The sequence below is a fragment of the Archocentrus centrarchus genome, chromosome 7 (genome assembly GCF_007364275.1).
Source record: "Archocentrus centrarchus isolate MPI-CPG fArcCen1 chromosome 7, fArcCen1, whole genome shotgun sequence".
NCBI lineage: Eukaryota > Metazoa > Chordata > Actinopteri > Cichliformes > Cichlidae > Archocentrus > Archocentrus centrarchus.
The window spans coordinates 1263097-1283185 of NC_044352.1; the positions used below are offsets into that span (position 1 = coordinate 1263097).

The 20089-nt window shown below is 46.1% G+C and overlaps 1 protein-coding gene across 1 annotated transcript; it reads right to left on the minus strand.

The window, feature by feature from the left end:
• Positions 1-509: 509 nt before the first annotated feature.
• LOC115782752 (protein-tyrosine kinase 6-like) lies at positions 510-18927 on the minus strand. Its single transcript, XM_030733152.1, has 8 exons — positions 18308-18927; positions 8486-8607; positions 7883-8046; positions 7537-7702; positions 3573-3734; positions 2616-2797; positions 1726-1879; positions 510-1037 (listed from the first exon to the last, which is right to left on the minus strand). Exons 1-8 carry the CDS (start codon positions 18724-18726, stop codon positions 844-846), a joined length of 1563 nt encoding a protein of 520 aa, XP_030589012.1. The 5' UTR covers positions 18727-18927; the 3' UTR covers positions 510-843.
• Between the last annotated feature and the right edge of the window lie 1162 nt (positions 18928-20089).

Sequence of the window (20089 nt, forward strand, 5' to 3'; positions counted from 1 at the left end):
TGGGATTCCTGGGAAATTGCTCGTCTTTTCCTGGGATTTGATTCATGTCATTTTCGGGAAAAATATTAAACCCTAGTTCCCATGATGCACTACTTCTTTTCATTCACCTTATTTACTTTGTTTATACTCCACTCTGCATTTAATCATTAGTTATTAATCTCTGCCCCCCCCCCCCCCCCCCCCCCTCCCTGAGCCTGGTTCTGATGGAGGTTTCTTCCTGTTAAAGGGAGTTTTTCCTTCCCACTGTCACCAAGTGCTGCTCATAGGGGGTCGTTTAGACTGTTGGGTTTTCTCTGTATTATTGTAGGGTCTTTACCTACAATACAAAGCGCCTTGAGGCGACTGTTGTGATTTGGCGCTATATAAATAAGACTGAAGTAATAGATGTAGTCTGTAGTTTTGGAGGCCAGGATCAGTGAACCGCTCTGCAGCCAGGGCCCTGCAGCCTTGGATTACTAGCTGTAACTAGTAATGACCAAGAATAATGAGTGAACTGATTTTTAAAGGTGAAGCACACAATTTATTAACTCTGTCCAAAACCATGTAAGAAAATAGTGAAAAATGACTCATTAAACAGTGAAACCCAAAGATTCTCAGCACACGACCAAATAAACATGCTCAAAAATTAGTGATACAGCTGTTTATAAAAAAGTCCTCTGTAAAAGTCCTCAAAGGTTAGGGGTTAGGGTCTGGAGGAGGAGCTGTGAACGGAGACTCGGCAGATCTGCACACAGTCTCAGAGCTTTGCTCTTTTAAAGGAGTCCTCAGTGAACAGCTCTGCAGTCCCTGCTCGGTATCTGCCTCTCTGCTGCCCTCTGCGGGCTCAGTCTGTACCGCAGCAGTTCAGGGATGTGCTGACTCCAACTCGTAGGAGCTGCTCTCCAGCTGGGCCTTCAGGGATTTGAAGTTGGGCCTGTGGGCCGGCTCGGCGCTCCAACACCGACACATGGTTTCATAGAGGAAGTCTGGACAGTTGGGCGGTTTGGGCATCCTGTATCCTATCGTCACCTGCTGATACACTTCCTGGTTACTGTAAGCTGAGGGACAGAAGCAGATGGAGAGCCAAAAGAAATGTAGAAGTGATGAAGATGAAATCTGCAGATGCAGCTGAGCTCTGTGTGGCACCAGCTTTGTCAAACCCACACCCATGTTAGTCTGTAGTTCATCAGCTCCCTCACACAGCGACATGTTGTTATTCCACCTCAACTTTTGACCCTGGTCTCAAATTTGCTCTCACTGCTCTGAGCAGCCACCTATCCCACATGCCTGAAAGTTTACCCAGAATGCCCTTTGTGAAGTTTCCTCGAGTGAACGATCAGAGACGTTTCAGAGCTGTTGGACTAATGAAGGTTTGAAAATGCTGGAAAAATCATTTACCCCCCCCCCAAATGTACTTGGAGGGCTCTGAAAATATTCATAGTATGAAGTTAAGATTGTATTAAATAAACATATTCTGAAGGTTCAGGCACTGATTGATTATTAGAAATTATGTAATTCATAATTAAGTCATTCTGCAGTTCCAGATTTGTGCAGCTTTTCAGGAACTTGTTTATCACTTTACCTTGTGCAAACCAGCCAGTCATGTGAAAACAGCATGGACCTTGAACAGATCTGATTATGGCGAGATCTATAATCCCCACTGTTCTGGTAAAGGTGCTAAACTTTTTATTCAAATGAATGCAGGAGAAACTCAACTGCTTTGTTTAGATCAAATCCTTTACTCACCTGGGTAAGGAACTCCTCCATAGGTGATGATCTCATAAAGCAAAATGCCAAAAGACCAGACGTCTGACTTGTTGGAGAACTTCCCGTGGCTGATGGCCTCGGGAGCGCTCCACTTGTAGGGAATCTTTTTCTCTTCTGAAATGTAAAACGGCTCCTAAAGGGTGGAAAGAGAAACCTGTCTTATGCCATGTTTCCATTTAGTACCCACTCAGCGCGAGTCGACTCAGCTCACCACAGTCGTGTTGTGTTTCTATTGCAATTAAGGACCACCTCAGTGTGGGTGGAGTCGATATAGCAGTGCGGGCAGTAGTCTCTCGACTTGTATGCGACTCAAAACACAACAATGGATAGAGGCAAGCTAATATAGCTAAGGCTAGTTTAATATCATCATAATGCATAAGTCCCCCGCACAATGTTTTAATGGATGAAAGTTATCATTAAGTATAACCCTATATTGCAGAACATGTTGTAATCAGCTCAGTGTACTTCAAACGTGCTGCTGTTCAGGTACTTGCAGCAACAATTACCGTAATAACTCTATGTTGGGTGTGAAGTGCAGTTTCTCAGCTTCCAGAAACCATTTGAATTTTTCTGATAGGACAAACGGTCGCGTTATTACAGTAATTCAAAGTTCCTTCGATCAGCCGCGTTAACCAGCTGTTCATGGCTAGTAGGAGCAGGTAACGCTGCTTCAGCGGTAATGTTGTGTTAAAACCAGGTTCCAGTAGTACCTGGTACCAGGTACTACTGGAACCTGGTACCAGGTACTACTGGAAATGCCTACAAACCGTGCCGAGTCGAGCTGCGCTCAGTTGGTACTAATGGAAATGCTTAGAGCTGCTTGGATGATGTTACTTGAAGGAGGGCCGTCCCTCCCGTTCTCTGCGTACCTTAATGACTCTGGCCAGGCCAAAGTCGGCCACCTTGCAGATGTAGTCTTGTCCCACCAGGACGTTTCGAGCTGCCAGATCTCTGTGGATGCTGTTCTTCTCCTCCAAATATGACATCCCATCAGCCACCTGGGCAGCCATGTCAATGAGGGATGCAACGTCTTGTATTTGCCCCTCTGGACCTGAGTCAGAGAAAGATGCAGATGAAGCTATCAGGACAGGAATACAAACTGCACAGTAAATTAAACCTCCAAACGTCTGTAGAGCTCTGGGTCTAAATGGGATTTATTTCTCCTATTTTTCTGATGCTTATTCAGGTCATGGTGTGGGGGTGTTTCTCAGGAGTGGGCTCGGCCCCTTAGTTCCAGTGAAAGGAACTCTTAATGCTTCAGCATACCAAGACATTTGGGACAATTTGATGCTCCCAACTCTGTGGAACAGTTTGGGGATGGCCCCTTCCTGTTCCAACATGACTGCACACCAGTGCACAAAGCAGCTCCATAAAGACATGGATGAGCCAGTTTGGTGTGGAAGAACTTGACTGGCCTGCACAGAGTCCTGACCTCAGCCTGATAGAACACCTTTGGGATGGATTAGAGCGGAGACTGTGAGCCAGGCCTTCTCTCCAACATCAGTGTCTGACCTCACAGATGTGCTTCTGGAAGAATGGTCAGAAATTCCCATAAACACTCCTAAAGCTGTGGAAAGACTTCCCAGAGGAGCTGAAGCTGTTATAGCTGCAGAGGGTGGGCCCACATCATATTAAAGCCTCTGGATTGTGAAGGAAAGATATAGATAGGTTAGATGTGTCCTTTTGTTTGTAATTTGGTAAATGCAAATATGTTTAAAATATCGAAACAGTGAAGTTTTGGACACATCTTAATGGCTGAGAGGAAGCTGGAATCAAAGCCTTACCCAGCACATTAAACCTGACTGAAAGATAAAACTGAGCTTTACTTCTGAGAAACTTGAGCAGGCTGCCTTTCTCCATGAGCTCAGTGATGATGTAGTACGGGGTGGACGCCGTGCACACGGCGAACAGAGCGATGAGGTGACGGTGGCGCAGACTCTTCAGGATCTGAACTTCTCTGTAAAACTCTCTGTGGTTCAGCTCCGAGTCTGAGAGGAGGAAAATGGAGAAAATGGAAAAGAGGAAGAGAGAAAAGAGGAAACAGGAGTGAGGGGAAAATAACACAAACTGCTCAAAGATGGAAAAAATGACTGTTTATCATTTGAGACCTTTGCAAAATGAATGTCTTTGTGTAAATCGTCCTGATGGGTAATTACAAACACACTGCAAAATAAGCACACTGGAAGGTGTCTGTGGATGCTCCTGTTAGCAGTGTGTCTCAGAGGGCAGAGAGATCACCCTCAGGTCACTCAAGAATCCAGCTGTTAAATCACAGCTGTGGGCATTAACAGAGGAGGCCCAGCGTGATTTCTGAGACTGAACTCTGGTTTATTGGAGTTGTGGGAGCTTCCTGCAGCTCACACTAACAGATCTATAACCTTTAAACTGACTGTTTCAGCCATCACAGGCAGAGCTGAATAATGTCTGAATCCTGAAGTTGCCACTCAGGTGGACCCGAGTGTAGTTGCACCTGTGTTGCCCACAGGTGGCGCTGAGTCAGAGTCTTCTCTTTGGCGTTAAAAAATCTCTGCAGCAGCTCGTCTAATCATTTCTGTTCTTTTTTTCATAACTCAGTGTCTCACCCGGGGTTATTATAGTAATAATAATAAAAAAATGAATGAATAACCCAAACATTGTCGTTAACTGAAATAAATAAAAACTACAATTAAAAGGAAAAAAGATAACTAACTAAAACTGAATTGTGAGTTTAAAAACTAAATAAAACTAACTGAAATTATCGATAACATTCATTTACTTGTTTTTTTTTAAAGTCTTGTGGATTGATTAAATCATTTTTTCCGCTCTCCGAGTTTAAGCTGGGAGCGCCATCAGGTCGCTGTGCGCGGTGCGCGCTCACCGCGCTGGTAATGGCAGCGGTCTGCAGAGGAAGCAGAGAGTGCATCGGAGTTCCTCTGAGTCCGACAGCACAGAGAGAAACGAGTGTGTTGTTGTGGATGATGAAAAATGTGAGGAACACTGCAGTCGGGAAAAAACACCAACATCAACGTCCAGAAGCGCGCACACGGAAACCGCTCTGATCCTACCAGGTAACCTGGCGTTCACCTGTGGAGAAACGTGACTACTCGTCGGGTCCACACAGCCGCAACGCTGTGATTAACCTGTTTAGCTCTTGAGCGTTTCCGGCCACTTTATCAGTGAGAGAATAACAATCAGGAATAATAATCAAAACATCGATATAAGGACTCACTGTCAGCAAGTTCCTGGAGGAGGATGGACGTGAAGGAATGAAGAAAGTGGAAAAACAGGGACAAATATGTTTGCAGCCAAAAAACTGAGCACAAAGAGGAGGACCAAGAAAAGTCCCAGCTGGCACCGCATTAAAATACCTGCGCACGAGCACAAGGTATTAACACACACAATCCAGCTACACAAGCAGAAATGTGGACATGAGGTCGGACACTTCATTGTGTACAGAGGCCGCAAAGACCCTGAAGGCTAATTAGAGCAGCTAACCAAGCTAGCTCCAAAACAGAAGCAGCATCAGGTGGTGAGAACATCAGGATGCAGCTGGATTTGACCTTTGACTCCTTCAGTCAAACACCACATGTAGCTGTTAATCTGCTGCACTGACGCTGAACTTTATTGTAGAATTTATTGAGTTTCAGAGTTCATGTTTTTCTTTGTTTCTGCCTGTTGATGTTCATGTGTGTCCTTATATTACACACATTTAGCCTGTAGTGCTGCTGTCTGTGAACAGTTGGTTGTTGAGTATATTTCTTTAAACGGTATCTTTGGTTGAGTTTTCATTACACAATAGTCTCTTGTTCCTTGAATCTTGCACCTGACAAAGTATGAAAAACTAAAACTAATACTGAAACTAACTAAAACTGAGCATTAAACCTAAAATAAAAATGAGTGAAACCACTCTGAAAGCGAACTAAAACTAACGATAATTGTAAAATCCAAAACTATTATAACCCTGGTCTCTCCTGGGAACTGCCTTCTGACAGACCAATCACAGAAGCTCCACTGCTACCCCATCTGTCAGGGACAGACAATCACTTCAAGGACACGGGGGGCCTGACCCCTTTATAATCGCCCCACACTGGGGGGCATTCTCACTGCAGCTCCTCGGTGGTCCTGGACCAGGCTGTAACCTGATGCAGGTGGTCCCTGGACGGGGTTTCTGGTTTCAGGATTAGCTGTCATTACGCTGTAATCACATATTATGAGGACATATTTTCCTGGAAAGCGGCACTCATCCTACAGCTCAGCTGCTGAAGGTGAAACACTTTGTGTTCCCTCTGATAAATCCTGCGCTCCCTGAGCCGGCAGATTGATCTGCACCGTCTCACTGATCCGAGTGTCCTCCTTCAGGTCAGTGAGAGGTTGGTAAATGTTGGTTAGCTGGTTACTCACTTCCTGATCTGCTCTGCGTGTTTCTGGGCTGCTCGTCTGTTGTGCTGTGGGTGGACTGTGTTGGTCATTGTTAAAAGGATTCAGCTGCTTCTGTTTTAATAGCAGCATCATGCTAATTAAACCCGACCGCGGTGACTGATCTGTTTTTGAGGCTGACAAAAAAAACAAAAAAATTTCTCTTCCCTGATCAGAGGCTCGTCAGGATTGTAAAACTCGCTGCACTTTACTGTTGCTTGATTGTGTTCCTGTAGTAAAAACAAAGGCTGGCTGATGCAGGTGTAACTGCAGTTTACAGGCTCAAACATTTAAATAAGACGTGCTGCATGCAAAGCTGTCATTGTGCGACCAGAGAAACAGCTGTTTGTTCCATGGAAAGTTTGTCCAGGTTATCACGTATGCACAAAACCAATCCTCTGCTCCTGCAGCATACGCTGACATATGCAAATCTGTGGGAAGCACGGCCGCTGTTCTGGGGTTTATGAGCTTCTTCGTGCTTTGGTGGTTTCTCTAAACCCTGATAGTCGTCATGTTTTCGGGAGGCTCACGGACGTGGCCGGGCTCTCAGACTGGTAGACGACACACAGGTCTGCCCTGCAGCAGCGGAGCTGGATCGCGAGGAGCGTCGGTGTCTCTGACTCAGTGGAAAGTGTGTCATGATAACGTTGCATTATTTAAATGTTTTCATCTGAATCTTTGCATCAGCTGCAGGTTTCAGTGGGGATCGTGGATTTTAAACACTTCAGTTAAACTGAACATCTTTGTGATCAGACGTTTACCCACTGCTCAAAAAAAGCCAAAAACCGAACCCAGGTAAATGTGGCCAGGCTCTCCTCAGGACCGGCTCCCTGTGCAGCTCTGGACCTCTTCCAGCACAGCTTCTGTTTTTACAGCCCTGGAAATTGTGTTCATTCGTACCTGCCATGCTGCTAAAACAAATTCAATTTAACTAATGTCAAAAACCTGGTCATGCTCCTGGTGGGGCTCCTGAACTGCCGCCTACTTTAACCCAGTGACGGCTTTGACAGACGGGCTTTACTCGATGCCCCGGGAGAGAGGCCGGCTCTGCGGTCAGATCTCATCGAGGCTGGAAGAGCTGCACGAGGAGCTGAGCACGAATCTTTGGATCCTGCCTCGTAGTCTCAGTATAATGGTAATATTCTGGGTTTGTGTTGCTGCAGGGACAGAACAGTGAGTCTCTGTGAAGCTGTCAGAGGATCTGTTCACATAAAGGTCAGGGGTGAGACCTGCCTGGTGTCAGGAAACTGACACCCGGCAGGTCCATGTCCACAGTGAAGCGGTGAGCAGATATATTTGAAGGCTGATTCTGAGCTAAAAACAGATCTCATCTTGATATTCTGAATATCTTTGAAGAGAAGCGAGTGTTTGTGATCAGCTCCAATGATAACATACCGCTTTTGAGGATCTTGATGGCGACACTGATGTGGTTTTTCCAGCGCCCGCGGTACACATCGGCAAAGAAGCCGCTGCCCAGCTGCTCCTCCAGGGTGAACTCCTCCTTCGGGAGCTCCCACTCGTCCACCGTATAGTGATTCAGATCCTGGGTCTCCGGCCTTTTCTGACAGAGGGACAGAAACGTGCAGCTCAAACAGACAGATGAACACAGCACATTCACATCCACGTAAATCAAGCTGCACACACAGGCTGCAAACACCAGGGACTGAGGAAAGCTGCTTATTCCCAGCTTTCCCGTCAGCACACGCAGGAGGCGGGAATAGCTGAGCCTGGAGCGTCTCACCTTCTTGCAGGGCCTGCCCAGCTGGCCGGCGTTGTTGAGGCTGTGGGCGCAATAATAATCCACGAGGCCGATCAGGGAGTCGAACTGATGGACGGACTCGATGTAAAACTTACTGTCGCCCGCCTGGTGGATCTTAAAGTGCTTCACCCCACTGCCCGACCTCACTGTGGAAAGACTGAGAGTCAGAGCCGGGCAGGAGAGCAGCCTCAGGAGATGGATTCTACTTCCAAACTCGTCCTGCTGCCGTTATCCAATAAGTGAGGAAAACAGCAATAACACACACTTTGGAAAATGTTTAAAAGGTTCTTTATAACTTATTTCTATCCATAATGTCAGTTATAAGAACACTGTGAAGTTTTAGTTTGATATTCCAATAAAAAACTGAATAAACCAGGAAAAAAGGAACAATGAATTATTTATTAATTCTTTATTTCTCAGAGTTTATCAGGAGGTTTAATTTCTGGGCAGAATCTGAAAAATCATACGTGTCAAAACTGGGATTTTTAAAAAAAACTTTTTATATCTAAAAACAGTTTTAGGCGCTCTGCTGATCATGTGACCGCTCACTGAATGGACTGAGCCTTCCCCCCCCAGGCGACATACCCGAGAGGACGTATCCGATGTTGTCCTTCACACTTTCTCGGATGAGGAAGGCTCCCTCGTTGTTTCCCGGTGCCATCAGGTGACTTTGGGTCTCAAAGCGGCTCAGCCTCCCATAAAACCATCTGGATGGAGACAGAGATGCTCATCAGGTGGTGGCTGTGTGTAATATTCAAATTCAGCATGGTGTGAATGATAACTAATATCTCCTGATCTCAGACTGATCCTGGGTGGTGAGCTGCCGCCTTATTAAATCTGTGCCGGTCAGTTTATTAAAGACATCTTTAAAGTGGACCGAGTGTGTGACTCAGCCGTGTGACGTAGGTTAGGGCTGTGTGGAAGTGGAGGTGGTTTCGGACGGCTCTGTTTGCATGTGGTCGTTTTTATGTGTGCACATTTGAATCTGGTAATAAAGACTGGAGACAAAGTTAGAGTGACCCAGCACTGGTGCTCAATGGAGCTGAAGCTGCAAACACAGTCCAGTCTGTGGTGTTTGGCCTACAGTCATGTGACTGAGTCCTCCCTCTGACTCAGCAGCTGTAGCTGCAGTGATGGCTTCATCAGTCTGTCTCATCACGGTGGAGGAGTCTGGTCCACTCTCCTCCACAGCGTAGCTTCAGCTCAGACTGAGGTTTGGACTCTGGGCTGTTGCGGCTCCTTCGTTCCTGCTGCTGTGTTTGGACCATCGTCCTGTTGGTGACCCGGTTTGGTCCCAGCTTCAGCTGTGGGACGGACGCCCTCACTGACTACAGAGGAGATCATGGGCCTCTCAGGGACTGTGAGGAGTGAGGCCTGTGGAGTCTCAGATGGAGCTCTTGGGTTTGTGAGTGTTGCACGCTCTGAGTGGGGTGAATCTGCTGGGGTGTCCACTCCTGGGAAAAATGTGGCGTTGTTAACACACCTGAACGCTCCGGACCTGCAAACTGCACAAACTTCAGCTTCTATAGGCGCTCACTCTGGCTCATCACTTCATCAATGCATTGATTAGCAGCGCCTGCTCTATAAAAACAAAGATCTTCTCTCATCCACATACAGGTGAGACCTTTGCGATTAAAGGGACAGCTACATCACCAGTCAGGTGATGTAGGTGCTCAGATGTGTTTGTTAAAACATGCAGACCTCTGAACACAGATGTGCCATCAGAGATGATGATGATGATGAGAAAAGTCAGAGTGTATGAATCACAGTGTCACAGAGCCTGTGTGGTTCAGGAGGGGCGGTACCTCCTTCTGTCACAGCGTGAACTTTTAGATCCTTCATTCTTCTGTCACATGAATGCAGCTGTTGGTGTATTTGTGATGATCTGTGCTTTCAGCTCCGGTTTAGTGTAACTGCAGCTTCTAATAATACAGGTGTAGGACTTTCTCACACTGATGATGGAGATGCCTGATGGCAGATCTTCTGATACGTATGACAGATACTGTATGTAGGTCATGTGACCTATCACAGGTGACTTTAGATGGCACTGCCTGCAGTGTGTGAACTGTTAGTTCCTTTTTTTTTTTTTGGATTACTGGACAAACTGGACACTGAGCTGAGCTGCATTCAGCTCAATTCAGTTATTTATATAGCACCAAATCACAACAAACAGTCGCCTCAAGGCGCTTTGTATTGTGGGTAAAGACCCTACAATGATACAGAGGAAACCCAACAGTCAAAACGACCCCCTATGAGCAGCACTTGGTGACAGTGGAAAGGAAAAACTCCCTTTAACAGGAAGAAACCTCCATCAGAACCAGGCTCAGGGGGGGGGGGGGTTGAGGGGGGGGGGGGGGGGGGGGGGGGGGGGGGGGGGGGGGGGGGGGGGGGGGGTGGGGGGGGGGGGTGGGAGAAAAGACATGCTGTGGAAGAGAGCCCGAGATTAATATCAATTAATGATTATGCAGAGTGAGTATAACAAAGTAAATAAGGTGAATGAAAACAGTGCATTATGTGAACCCTCCAGCAGTCTAGGTCTATAGCCATAACTAAGGGAGGTTCAGGGTCACCTGATCCAGCCCTAACTAAACTTATCATAAGGAAAGTTTTAAGCCTAATCTTAAAAATAGAGAGGTGTCTGTCTCCTGAATCCAAGCTGGAAGCTGGTTCCACAAGAGAGGGCCTGAAAGCTGAAGGCTCTGCCCACTCCCACTCTTAAGTATCCTAGGAACCACAAGTAAGCCAGCAGTCTGAGAGAGAAGTGCTCTGTTGGGGTGATATGGTACTATGAGGTCTTTGAGATAAGATGGGGCCTGATTATTCAAGACCTTGTAGGTGAGGAGAAGAATTTTAAATTCTATTCTAGATTTAACAGGGAGCCAATGAAGAGAAGCCAATATGGGAGAAATCTGCTCTCTCTTTCTAGTCCCTGTCAGTACTCTAGCTGCAGCATTTTGGATCAGCTGAAGGCTTTCAGGGAGCTTTTAGGACAGCCTGATAATAATGAATTACAATAATCCAGCCTAGAAGTAATAAATGCATCAATTAGCTTTTCAGCATCACTCTGAGAAAGGATGTTCTAATTTTAGAAATATTGCGCAAATGCAAAAAAGCGGTCCTACATATTTGTTTAATATGTGCATTGAAGGACACAACTACTTTTCAAGAGTCTTTGAGAGTCTAAACAAATACCAGCAGTGCTGAAAGCAGCCGAACATGAAGAATAATCTTTGAGATGGTTATGAATATTTTTTCTCTAATGTCTAAAATTTTATTTGTAAAGAAATCCATGAAGTCACTACTAGTTAAAGTGAAAGGAATACTCGGCTCTACAGAGCTCTGACTCTTTGTCAGCCTGGCTACAGTGCTGAAAACAAACCTGGGGTTGTTCTTATTTTCTTCAATTAATGATGAATAGTAAGATGTCCTAGCTTACGGAGGGCTTTTTATAGAGCAACAAACTCTTTTTCCAGGCTAAATGAGCATCTTCTAATTTAGTGAGACGCCATTCCCTCTCCAGCTTTCGGGTTATCTGCTTTAAGCTGTGCGTTGTGAATTATACCACGGAGTCAGGCACTTCTGATTTGAAGCTTTCCTTTTCAGAGGAGCCACAGTATCCAAAGTTATACGCAGTGAGGATGTAAAACTATTGATGAGATAATAGACCTCACTGGTCGCAGGTTAAAGTCCATACTGAAAGGTTAGTGTGATGCTGTGAATCTGCCCCCAGCAGGTCTGATCGTGTGTTTGGTCTGTGATCTGTGAGTGATGGGAGGGTATCAGATATTTAGCTGGTGGTGACATCACTGCATAAATGTAATGTGGTCACCACAGAGACGGGAGGCAGCCAGGGCTGCGAGGAGGACACTTCCTGTACAGGTGACTGACAGAAGTCTGAACATGAACACAGAAGGAGAGCAGAGGCGCTGCTTTCCTTTCTTTCTCCCTTTAAACAGGATTTAAACAGGAGACCAGATGTTTCTGATTTTAGAGATATTGTTTGTGTGTGTGTGTGTGTTTGTGTGTGTGTGTGTGTGTGTGTGTGTGTGTGTAATCAGAGATGACCCTAACCCCTGCAGCAGTATGAACGCTGGTCTCAGTGTTGATTTGGTGCTTCATTAAATCCTGTAACAAAGCAAAGATTAAGTTCTAATGTTACAGTAACGGCTCACACAGGTGCGGCCGGCCTGCCAGGTAAGCTTTGCTGTGATTGTGCCGATCCTCAGGTGTACGTGTCGGCCTGTGTTTGATGGGCGGCACAGAAACACGGAGCAGCCGCCGGGCGGATCAACGAGCCTCACGTCAAACGTTACGGTTTCACTTCTGCTGCTTTTTCGGAACATTTTGGCCCCAGCTGCTCGCTTCCAGGTTCTCGGGGTAGCGAAAACGTTCCCCACCATCATTTACTGGAACCTGTAATGGATTTTAGGAGCAGCTAAGAAAGTTTGAATCGGCTGCTGTGCAGAAGGCTTCAATAATCAGCACATAAATGAAAATGATGACCAGCTGCAGCTCTGTCAGGAAACACCGAATAAACCAAGGCTGAAAATATGCAGTGCAGCTGTGAGTGTGAGGTTCGGAGGCCTCCGAGGAAACATGAATTACACGCATGCCTTTCATCCTCGAAACAAACGTATCACCTCCATCTGCTCCGCCGGGCTCTGTGATCCTTTGGCACGCTGCTTTGGATTTAATGGATGATGATGTGAGGTCTGCGCCTCGGGTTCTTTGGTTTGGGCTGTTAAACATCATTGAATCTGAGATTCTCAGTCATGTCACAGTTTGTAGCTTTGCTTTGTGGCCTTGCAGGATTAATGATAGATAAATAAATCAGGACAGAGGGCTTTAAGGGCAGATCCAAGCCCTCTATAATTAAATGCAGCACCTGCTGACATACGGGAACAGCCACACTTTGCACACTTCCCATTCTGCTGAAGCAATAAGCTGTGAGACAGGACGGCAAAACGAGAAGTGGTGAGGCAGCCGCCCGAGTGTGTGTGTGTGCGTGCGCGTGCGTGCGTGTGTGTGTGCGTGCGCGTGTCTCAGTTTGCGTCACAGCTAAAACACACAAACACGGCCTGATGTGGCATTTCTCGCTGCGCTGCACAGAGGTAGGATGGACATGCAGCTCACCTGCTGTTAGACACAGGAACAGGAAGTGTGACGTCATAAAACGAGCAGCTCTGTTTCTAGCACCACAATTTTTAATTTTCCTTCGTTTCCAGAAGTGACCACACCTGAGAGTGGAGCGCTAAGCTATCAGCTAATGCTAGCTAGCGTGGTTATCACAGACATACCTGCGAATCAGTAACATCCAATCAAAACCCCAGAATTTCCCTCAGCAAACTGGAGCTCCGCCTTCTTGGACATCTTTTAGTCCAATGAAGCCACAGCAGCCATATTATTGGTCAGATAATTGCATTAAAATTGTGGCGCCTCTGCTGGACGGCAGAGGAACTGCAGCCTTGCTGCTTCAGCCTTTGCTTCATTGTTCAGCTCCATTTTCTTCTAAAAAGTTCACACAAACAGCTCCCAAAAATTAGGATCAAATGTTAAACATGAACTTTTGACCATTTCTTGTTAATAAGTCTCCATGTTTTGAAGCTTCTGCTGCTGTTTAACAGCATGCTTGTTTTCAAAGAAGTGATGGTCAGAAAAAGGAGAACTGACACAAACTTCCACTTTTCGTGGGCCGGGCTCGCAGACCTCTGCTGTGGAGCGCAGGGCCGAGGCCGGCTGGAAACAGGCTCCACATGCCTGCGTTACTCCATCAGAAAATGACTTTCAGTCCCAGACTGGCCCTTCGTGAGCGCTCTGTGCACACCGTACTGATGTGATACAGGAGAAAGGTTACAGGGAGCGTTTGCAGGGCTGAGTCCCCAGCAGGGACGCTGCCGGGATAATAAAGGTGTTTCACAGCCTGCACACACACTGATTTATGCGTCTGCAGCAGAACAGCCATAAAACTCAATACTGAGAATTACACATTCAAAAGTTTCTCATGATAAATGTGGGCACAGGTGTGGACAGGTGAAGCTCCCACTTTGTGCCATTAAACATGTATTTACTGCTGCGGCTGCTTGCGATGACACTGGAAAACACCTGAGTTTGCTCCTGTTAACTGGCGATTACTGCAGTACTTTGCTGAAGTACTTTTAATGTACTTGCACATTTTAAAAGTATTTCTGTGTATGTGTTGCTTTTTCATTCTTCTTGTCCTTCACGTTTGGGTGTAAATCTTTCTCATCGTTAACTTTAAAGCTTTAGTTTCTTCCTGTAAACCTAACATGATGCTGTTCTGTATAAAGGGACTGGGGGCACACATGAACGAATCAGCGTTTACTGATGAGGCCTTTAAGGGTTTTCTGGGCTGAAGCTTTTCTACTTCTAAGTTTGATTCTGGCTTTTATTACAGTCTAATCTGTCAATCAGCCCTCAGCCGCCCGCGGAGCCGCTTTCAATTCAATTCAATTCAATTCAATTTTATTTATATAGCGCCAAATCACAACAAACTGTCGCCTCAAGGCGCTTTGTATTGTGGGTAAAGACCCTACAATAATACAGAGAAAACCCAACAGTCAAAATGACCCCCTATGAGCAGCACTTGGTGACAGTGGGAAGGAAAAACTCCCTTTTAACAGGAAGAAACCTCCAGCAGAACCAGGCTCAGGGAGGGGGGGTCATCTGCTGAGGGGGGGCTGAGGGGAGAGAAAGACATGCTGTGGAAGAGAGCCAGAGATTAATATCAATTAATGATTAAATGCAGAGTGGAGTATAAACAAAGTAAATAAGGTGAATGAGAAACAGTGCATTATGTGAACCCCCCAGCAGTCTAGGCCTATAGCAGCATAACTAAGGGATGGTTCAGGGTCACCTGATCCAGCCCTAACTATAAGCTTGATCATAAAGGAAAGTTTTAAGCCTAATCTTAAAAATAGAGAGGGTGTCTGTCTCCCGAATCCAAGCTGGAAGCTGGTTCCACAGAAGAGGGGCCTGAAAGCTGAAGGCTCTGCCTCCCATTCTACTCTTAAGTATCCTAGGAACCACAAGTAAGCCAGCAGTCTGAGAGCGAAGTGCTCTGTTGGGGTGATATGGTATTATGAGGTCTTTGAGATAAGATGGTGCCTGATTATTCAAGACCTTGTAGGTGAGGAGAAGGATTTTAAATTCTATTCTAGATTTAACAGGGAGCCAATGAAGAGAAGCCAATATGGGAGAAATCTGCTCTCTCTTTCTAGTCCCTGTCAGGACTCTAGCTGCAGCATTTTGGATCAGCTGAAGGCTTTTCAGGGAGCTTTTAGGACAGCCTGATAATAATGAATTACAATAATCCAGCCTAGAAGTAATAAATGCATCAATTAGCTTTTCAGCATCACTCTGAGAAAGGATGTTTCTAATTTTAGAAATATTGCGCAAATGCAAAAAAGCGGTCCTACATATTTGTTTAATATGTGCATTGAAGGACACAACTACTTTTTCAAGAGTCTTTGAGAGTCTAAACAAATACCAGCAGTGCTGAAAGCAGCCGAACATGAAGAATAATCTTTGAGATGGTTATGAATAATTTTTTCTCTAATGTCTAAAATTTTATTTGTAAAGAAATCCATGAAGTCACTACTAGTTAAAGTGAAAGGAATACTCGGCTCTACAGAGCTCTGACTCTTTGTCAGCCTGGCTACAGTGCTGAAAACAAACCTGGGGTTGTTCTTATTTTCTTCAATTAATGATGAATAGTAAGATGTCCTAGCTTTACGGAGGGCTTTTTTATAGAGCAACAAACTCTTTTTCCAGGCTAAATGAGCATCTTCTAATTTAGTGAGACGCCATTCCCTCTCCAGCTTTCGGGTTATCTGCTTTAAGCTGTGCGTTTGTGAATTATACCACGGAGTCAGGCACTTCTGATTTGAAGCTTTCCTTTTCAGAGGAGCCACAGTATCCAAAGTTATACGCAGTGAGGATGTAAAACTATTGACGAGATAATCAACCTCACTGGGAGCAGAGTTTAGGTAGCTGCTCTGCACTGTGTTGGCACTGAAGAGCATAATAATGAAGGAATTAGATCCTTAAACTTAGTTACAGCACTTTCAGAAAGACTTCTACTGTAATAAAACTTATTCCCCACTGCTGTGTAATCCATTAAAGTAAATGTAAATGTTACTAAGAAATGATCAGACAGGAGGGGGCTTTCAGGGAATACTGTTAAGTCTTCAGTTTCTATGCCATATGTTAGGACAAGATCCAGAGTATGATTAAAGTGGTGGGTGGGCTCCTTTACATTTTGAGAGAAGCCAATTGAATCTAACAATAGATTAAATGCAGTGTTGGGCTGTCATTCTCAGCATCTACATGGATGTTAAAATCACCCACTATAATGATTTTATCTGAACTGAGCACTAAATCAGATAAAAAGTCTGAGAAATCAGACAGAAACTCTGAGTAAGGACCAGGTGGACGATAGATAATAACAAATAAAACAGGTTTTTGATTTTCCCAATTAGGATGGACAAGACTAAGAGTCAGGCTTTCAAAAGAATGAAAACTTTGTCTGGGTCTCTGATTAATTAATAAGCTGGAATTGAAGATTGCTGCTACTCCTCCTCCTCGACCTGTGCTTCGAGCATTCTGACAGTTACTGTGACTCGGGGGTGTTGATTCATTTAAACTAACATATTCATCCTGCTGTAACCAGGTTTCTGTAAGGCAGAATAAATCAATACGTTGATCAATTATTAAATCATTTACTAATAGGGACTTGGAAGAGAGAGACCTAATGTTTAACAATCCACATTTAATTGTTTTATTCTTTGGTGCAGTTGATGAAGCTGTATTATTTATTGTTTTTGAATTTTTATGCTTAAATAGCTTTTTGCTGATTTTAGCTTTGGTTTTTGGTGGTCTGGGAGCAGGCACCGACTCTATGGGGATGGGGTTTTGGGGGGATGGCAGGAGGAGAGAAGCTGCAGAGAGGCGTGTAAGACTGCAACTCTGCTTCCTGGTCTCAACCCTGGGTAGTCAGTTTTTAGGAGGGTTAATAAATTTGGCCAGATTTCTAGAAATGAGAGCTGCTCCATCCAAAGTGGGATGGATGCCGTCTCTCCTAACAAGACCAGGTTTTCCCCAGAAACTTTGCCAATTATCTATGAAGCCCACGTCGTTTTTTGGACACCACTCAGACAGCCAGCGATTCAAGGAGAACATGCGGCTAAACATGTCGCTCCTGGTCTGATTGGGGAGGGGCCCAGAGAAAACTACAGAGTCCGACATTGTTTTTGCAAAGTTACACACCGAGTCAATATTAATTTTAGTGACCTCCGATTGGCGTAACCGGGTGTCATTACTGCCGACGTGAATAACGATCTTACCAAATCTACGATTAGCCTTAGCCAGCAGTTTCAAATTTCCATGAATGTCGCCTGCTCTGGCCCCTGGAAGACATTTGACTATGGTCGCCGGTGTCTCTAGCTTCACGTTTCTCAAAACAGAGTCACCAATAACCAGAGTTTGTTCCTCGGCGGGTGTGTCGCCGAGTGGAGAAAAACGGTTAGAGACGTGAACAGGTTGGTGGTGTACCCGGGGCTTCTGCTTAGGACTACGCTTCCTCCTCACCGTCACCCAGCTGGCCTGTTTTCCCTGCTGCTCGGGATCTGCTGGGGGGGAGCTAACGGCGGCTTTGCGGCTAACCATGGTCCGCACCCGCTACAGGGGCCTGGCTAGATGCAGGATTTTCCAGGGTGCGGAGCCGAGTCTCCAGTTCAGAAAGCCTGGCCTCCAGAGCTACAAACAGACTACATTTATTACAAGTACCGTTACTGCTAAAGGAGGCCGAGGAGTAACTAAACATGTGACACCCAGAGCAGGAAAGTGCAGGAGAGACAGGAGAAGAAGCCATGCTGGTAGTGAGTCGGCTAAGGGCTAAGCTACTAGCTGAGCTAAGCTAGCGAATTTCTAAAAACAAATAAAGTGAGTAATGTGAATACAGGTGATTCAGCACAGAGTATGCTATTTAAAGTAGGCGAAGATTACACTAAAATATGTTATTATCCAGATAAATCGAGTTATACAGATATAACAGCTAACAGACAGCAAAACACTGTGCTCCGAAACAGGAACAGGAAGTGATACAATACCGCAGTGAGAGCCAACACCAAGTGCAGCTTGGTCACAATCCATCGGTGTGTGCGCACTGGGACACGATCAGCAATGAAACTTATTTATTCTGATTTTCGCCATCAAACACACACACACACACACACACACAAAAATAATCCTGGAAATTCCCGTGCTTCCGCCAACGACCTACTGATATTTGCTTTGCGTAACGAGCCCAGTGCGCATCGGACCGAACCAGTGAGCGGGGTGAAAGGTGCTGCAAAGGGCTGAGAGGGGTTAAAGAAAAGCTGCACTCACGGCTGCACCCGGACGGACTCGGCCCTCGCCAGGTAGTTACTGGGGACGATCCCTTGGGCCACGACCCGCCCGTTCTGATCGATCTTCTCCGCCGTCCACCAGTCTCCGCTGCGGCTGGCCACGCTGAACAGATCCCCGTCCTGGAAGGAGAGCTCTTCCTGGTGCCGGGCCTCGAACGACCACAGTGCCATGTAGATGCAGGCGCCCTCGGGCACCGTCATCTTGGGGGGCTTCGGGGGCGGCTTCGGGATCTCCCGCTGCTCCCTCGAAGTGTCACCGCTGCTGTCGGTCCTGGCGCTTCCTGGTCCTCCATCACCATCATCACCACCTCCTCCTCCAGGCTGAGGAGCCTTCTCTTCGAAAATCCTCTGCCACAGCGGTTCCAGACACGGGCAAGCTTTGCGCAGACACTCATCCATAGGTGACCATGAACGACTTCCGCCCAGGCTTTGCGCCCTCTGCGTCGCTGCGGCTCGGATTAGTCAGCCCACTACACCTGTCCGACAGGTAGAGAGAACGGAGCGCTAAACACGCCCGGAATGCCTCACACAGAAAGTGCAGAGTGAGTCTGCTGAGCAGCGCTGCTGCTAACTTCCTCCAGGGAAAGCAAAGGGAACCCCGCCTCTCAGAGCCGCGTCACAAATCTGCGATGCCGCGGGCGGATCACCGGGAGCCGCTGAAGCTGAGCAAACTAAACGGGCACCGGCAGCCTGCCGTTTGGCCTGCATCACTGCTGCTTTACAGTAATGACAACGACCCACGTTATAATGGAGACACCCAACTGAGGCCAGCTACACAAAAACAGGACACTAGCAATAAAAAAGGAACCTGAAAACAGAACCGTTAGAAACTGAGAACAGCTCCGTCAGCAGGGGTCTCACATTATAGCCTGGCCCCAGCAGCCATATTATCGCTCACATAATCATTAAAAATGCTCCAAAGCAACACAAACGGGTCCAGAGGTCCAGCTCAGGGTGAGCAGACAGCTGTCAGTCAAAGAGGCCACGCCCCCAACAATGCCCTTTCTTTCCTTCCTGCAGAGGCTGAGGTCCTTGGCTGTGTGTGATGGCCAGAGACTGGAGACTGCGGTGGAGAGCGGAGCATTGAACACAGCAGCAGCAGCCGGCCTCTCCCCCCTCCTGGGTGGGCAGAGGAGCAGCAGCCGGTTCCTCTCTGCAGAGCTGAGAGCTGCAGGAGATCTTCATCACCACTCAAATCATCTCTGCACAGTTTGCTTCCTGCTACAATCTGGATGATCTTAGTCTATCCTGTTTTTAGTGTTTTTTAATCACCATTTTTAACATAATTATTTAACTCATTGGCTTGTTTTTCATTTCCCCATGGGGATAAAATCAATCAATCACCTTGTTACATAAACACACGAGTCAGTTTCCTCAAAAGAGAAAGATGTGTTTAAATAGCAGTTAGCATGTTCTCAGTTTGTAATTGAACATGCCAACAGTTTGGCACACATCTGCTGCCAAAGCTTCTGCCCAGGTAGAACAGGTTACCCTGAGTCATGTGATCTCTAAATGTTTACTTACAGGTGCTCACTGGAAACGTTTCCTGGTGTGTGCACACATTTCTGTCCCACCACATGTTCTTTTGCATATTGCAGGAGAACATGCAGAAAGGTTTCCAGGAAGCCGAACAGAAGAAGAAGAAGAAGAAGAAGAAACAGCCTTTATTGTCCCACAGAGGGGAAATTTGGGTGTAACAGCAGCCGCAGTTATTATAAATATAAATAAAAATACAATAATTTACACTATTAAGAAAAGAATA

What these genes read in the sequence shown, in the direction of transcription:
- LOC115782752 (XM_030733152.1), bottom strand. Translation starts at nt 18,726, where the DNA reads ATGGATGAGTGTCTGCGCAAAGCTTGCCCGTGTCTGGAACCGCTGTGG. An exon ending in GAGTCCGTCCGGGTGCAGCC is followed by an intron (nt 8,608 to 18,307) that starts GTGAGTGCAGCT and finishes GTCTCCATCCAG; the next exon opens with ATGGTTTTATGGGAGGCTGA. An exon ending in TGGGCAGGCCCTGCAAGAAG is followed by an intron (nt 7,703 to 7,882) that starts GTGAGACGCTCC and finishes TCCCTCTGTCAG; the next exon opens with AAAAGGCCGGAGACCCAGGA.